This window comes from Rhinolophus sinicus, chromosome 12 (assembly GCF_057876585.1).
Source record: "Rhinolophus sinicus isolate RSI-liver-muscle chromosome 12, RSI-T2T, whole genome shotgun sequence".
NCBI lineage: Eukaryota > Metazoa > Chordata > Mammalia > Chiroptera > Rhinolophidae > Rhinolophus > Rhinolophus sinicus.
The window spans coordinates 36,689,610-36,693,584 of NC_142512.1; the positions used below are offsets into that span (position 1 = coordinate 36,689,610).

The 3,975-nt window shown below is 51.2% G+C and overlaps 1 protein-coding gene across 1 annotated transcript; it reads left to right on the top strand.

Annotated features, from left to right (window-relative positions):
• Window positions 1–204: 204 nt before the first annotated feature.
• Window positions 205–3,193, top strand: GIP (gastric inhibitory polypeptide). Its single transcript, XM_019740570.3, has 4 exons — window positions 205–278; window positions 1,519–1,665; window positions 2,239–2,328; window positions 3,061–3,193. The coding sequence occupies exons 1-4, from the start codon at window positions 205–207 to the stop codon at window positions 3,191–3,193; spliced, it is 444 nt and encodes a 147-aa protein (XP_019596129.3).
• Window positions 3,194–3,975: the final 782 nt, after the last annotated feature.

Below are 3,975 nucleotides of genomic sequence, written 5' to 3' on the forward strand. Positions count from 1 at the left end.
TCACCCTCCCCAAGATGCTGCTCCAGCCTCTTAGAAAAGCCCCCAACCTCAGGACCCAGTGTAGCCCAGCTTTCAGAACCCTCACAGGCTCTGAGGTACACCAGCAGTGCCTTGCCACACCGGCTGCTCCCTCAGCGCAGTGCTTCCACCTCATCCTGGTCCTTTTCTCTTAGCTCAGGAAATAGTCCTTGGAAGACGGTGGCCATGAAGACATCTCTGCTGCTGGTGTCGCTGCTCCTGGCAGTGGTGTTAGGACAGACGGAAGAGGGTCACTCCAGGTAGGGGTGAGAAGGGCAGGGGAAGGGGCTGGGGAGATGACTGGGTTCTGGTTTTCAAGGGGGAGGTGAGAAAGGGAGGAACCTCAGGCTACGATGAAAGAAGCTCGAGGGAAAAACCTGCCAGCAGTCAGAATGCAAAAAGCAAGAACAGTACCAGAGAGTACTTATGAGCTACTGTTGCAGCAGGAGAGACTGTGGTTAGATCTCTGGGAGGACTTCTCCGTTGCCAAGGGTCTGAAGTAGATGACAGTATCTCCCTTCCTAATGAAATCCTTCACCATTCATTTATGTGTGCATTGGATCCAATTTTATAGAGGGCTCAGAGGATTTCTGTGGAGTGGTCCACGAAGGCCTCCCGCCCTCATGGAGTGTATAGACCCAAGGGGAAAACAGACAAAGAACCACCTCACCGCTTTGCAAACTGTCACAATTACTGTGAGGAAAATCAGAGTATTAGGAGGGAATATAGCAAGGGGCTTCGTATTTTGGGGAACCAAGAGAGACTTGTCTGAGTAAAGAATTGGGTCTTCTCAGATGCAAGGATAAGCCACATGCCTGTGTAAATTCATCGATGTGAACTTGAGGCATGGCTGTCAGAGACATGCACAAGGAGAGGCAAGGTCAGGTAGAAGTTAACATAGACCCGGGCCAGGCTGCCCACCTAAGCTGTGTGCTAAATTAATCTCTCTGCACCCTGGTTTCCTTATTCACAAAAAGAGGTGTAAATGGTGTCTGCCTAAACTAATATAATAGTGAATGTCAATTGCAATTGGAAAAAAAATTAAAAACCAATAAGGGTGTTGTGAAGATTAAATGAGTGTATGTATTAAAGGTTTTCAGGGGCCGTGACTCAGTAAGCGCTATGATAAAAGAGCTCACTAGCTAGTGCTCACTGGGAACCCAAGACCTGAATCAGGTAGGGCCAGGGCAAGAGGGGTATCGGAAGGAGCTGTGATTCAGTCCTTTGGGACAGGAGACCCCTCCCCATCCCTCTTTGCCCAGAAGCCAGAGCCACACACTGAGGATGCAGGGAGTGGGCCCTAAGCTGAGGATAAAGTCCCTGGAGCTTGATGCATGGACAAGAGGGGGGTTCTCTACAAAAGCAGACTCCCAAATAACGAGCTGGCTCCTTTTCAGAGGTCGGCCTCCTGTCAGCGACAAACATGTATGCTGGCATTGTGATCCCCTGCACTCCATCCATGGCTTCCTGGTTTCTCTCTCCCCCATCCCTGCCCCTCAGATTCCACACTAAGGCTAGCAGCTCCCACCCTCGAGGCCGCAGGTATGCCGAGGGGACCTTCATCAGTGACTACAGCATTGCCATGGACAAGATCCGCCAACAAGATTTTGTGAATTGGCTGCTGGCGCAGAAGGGGAAGAAGAATACGTGAGTTCCCCTTGCCCAGCTCTACCTTCCGATGTTCAGGTCAGGTGTCCATTGTGGCCACACAGCCGTGGAATGCACACTCCAGGTGGCGCCTTTCACCCAGGCGACGATGGGCAGCTGAACATCATGGCGGCCCTGGTTTGGGAAGCAGTCCAGTCTAGGGGCAGGACTAGGGCAATTTCCAATTCTTTTCTTCTAAGGGGAGAGGGTGGACAAGATGTGTTGGGCTCACAGAGGATCCCCAGGGATTGGGGATAAAGGCAATGGAGCTGAACTGCTGCCAATGACTTTTTGGTGGTGGCCACTTCAGACTTCGGGAATAGGATAAACTGCCCTCATCCTACTTCCTTCTCTTTGCCAAATCTCTGTCCCTGCCCTCGCCGTTTGGTCAGCATGGTAGATTCTGAAAAGTTGTTCACTAGCAGCTGAAGACGAGTAGTGGGGAGGTTGACTGGAGAAGGAGGTACCTTCTGCTCCTTGGGTTGAGGGACCAACAGATTCCAGCATCTATGGACTGGGGAACATCTGGCATGGCCCCCAACCCCACTCACGCCCTAATCTTTATCTTACCAGCTGGAAACACAACATCACCCAGAGGGAGGCCCAGGTCCTAGAGCTGGCCCATCAATCTAACAGGAAGAAGGAGACCAGAGAGCAGCAGGGGTGAGTCAGCCCACAGGCAAAGGGGGGTTGTGGGGCCTCCTGACCCACCCCCATCTCATTGTTCCCTCTCTCAGACTCCGGAGCAGGGCCAGGCCCCAGATAAGCATCCCCTTCCACTCCGAGTTCAAAGAGGGGTCTTCACTGAACTCTTGGAGGTCAGCCCAAGCTTAAGGGAGAAGCCTGGGACGCATGGGGGCAGGGCTCCTGGGAGGGGCTTGGGGGGGCCAGGGTTTCTAAGATTGATGACTTAGTGTGCAGAGTCACTGAGTCAAGGAGAGGGGGCCACGAAAGAGACCTCGGGAACTGGCTTCCCCGCTTCTCCCTGCCACACTTCAGGAAGGCTATTTGTGGAACAGGGACTGAACGAAGGCCAGTCCCCTGAAATCAGTTACTCCCTGTCTGAGGAAGCTGAGGAATCTATGGCACCGATCATTCTGAAGCGTGAATGTTCCCAAAATAATCTCTTGGGGTTTTGTAATGGATTCTGGGATACTTGTAGAGGTGGAGGGGTGGGATGTCTCCCACCAGAATTCTGTTTGGCTTTCCCTTGTATTGAAGAGACTGCAAGAGGCAGATCAGGGTGGAGCTCTGAAAGCTGAGGTAACTGGCAGGCAGCTGTGTTGACTCCCTCTCCCCACCCCCCAGCCCCCCTGGAAACCCCAGTGCCTGTATTTACTCTCTCTGGGTGGGGCCCAGGCCAAAGCAGCCTGCCTGAGGTTTTCTCCTTTGTAGCTCCCTACCCAAGAACCCCAGTGATGAAGATTTGCCAAAGGACTTACTGATTCCAGAGCTGCTGGCCTGGATGGTGGATCAGATGGAGCGCTGCAGGCTCAGGTGGCGGAGTTTGGTGGCTCTGGGTGTCTAGCATAGTGGTCATAAGTTTGAGCTTTGCAGTCAGACACTGGTTCAGACCTTCACCCCAACACACTCTGGCAAGTTCTTAGACTCTGAACCTCCGTGTTTTCATGAAAATCAGGGTTATTGAAACCACTTTGTGGGGTTATTGTGGGGTTTAAATAAAATAATGCAAGGAAAGAGCTGAGAGCAACACCTGTGGAGTAATAAGATTTCAGTAATGCTGGCAGCTATTATTACTGCTTGCACTTCTTTCTCAGCCTCCTGCCCGTGAGATGCTGCTCTCACCTCCCCGCCCACACAAGCTGAGCTGCCCATACTATTCTCAGCTTTCCCTCTGTATCCTTGTGCCATGCCATCTTCCTGGCGATGGAACCCCTATAGTTGGTTGCATGTGGCCCTTCTCCATAGCTGCTGCTGGTCTCAATGGGCCTTCAATCCACCTCACTTGCTATGAAGACCTTCAATCTATTATGTCCTAGAAACGAGGTATGGCTACATACCATGGAGAGACCCATCCACCTAAAGGGTGAGACAGGACACTCATTGAGAATGCAGACATTGAGGCACAGCAACCAAAATATATTGAGACTTTAATGTTGGGAAGCTAGGGAGAGATTGAGGGAACAAATCTGGGAAGGCTTCCGGTAAGAGAGAAATATGCCCAGAACAATAGAGAAGAGAGTATGAGAAAATCTCCATAGGAAGGTGGGTAACACTCTCTGTGCTTTTTTGAATCATTTTGATTACTAATTATTAAAAAGCTAATTTGGAGGTTGGAGCAGTTAAAGT

Bases quoted from the DNA above. Each gene is read 5' to 3' on its own strand.
- GIP (XM_019740570.3), top strand. From the start codon at position 205: ATGAAGACATCTCTGCTGCTGGTGTCGCTGCTCCTGGCAGTGGTGTTA. The intron at 279-1,518 runs GTAGGGGTGAGA...CCTGCCCCTCAG, and splicing joins ACGGAAGAGGGTCACTCCAG to ATTCCACACTAAGGCTAGCA. The intron at 1,666-2,238 runs GTGAGTTCCCCT...TTATCTTACCAG, and splicing joins CAGAAGGGGAAGAAGAATAC to CTGGAAACACAACATCACCC.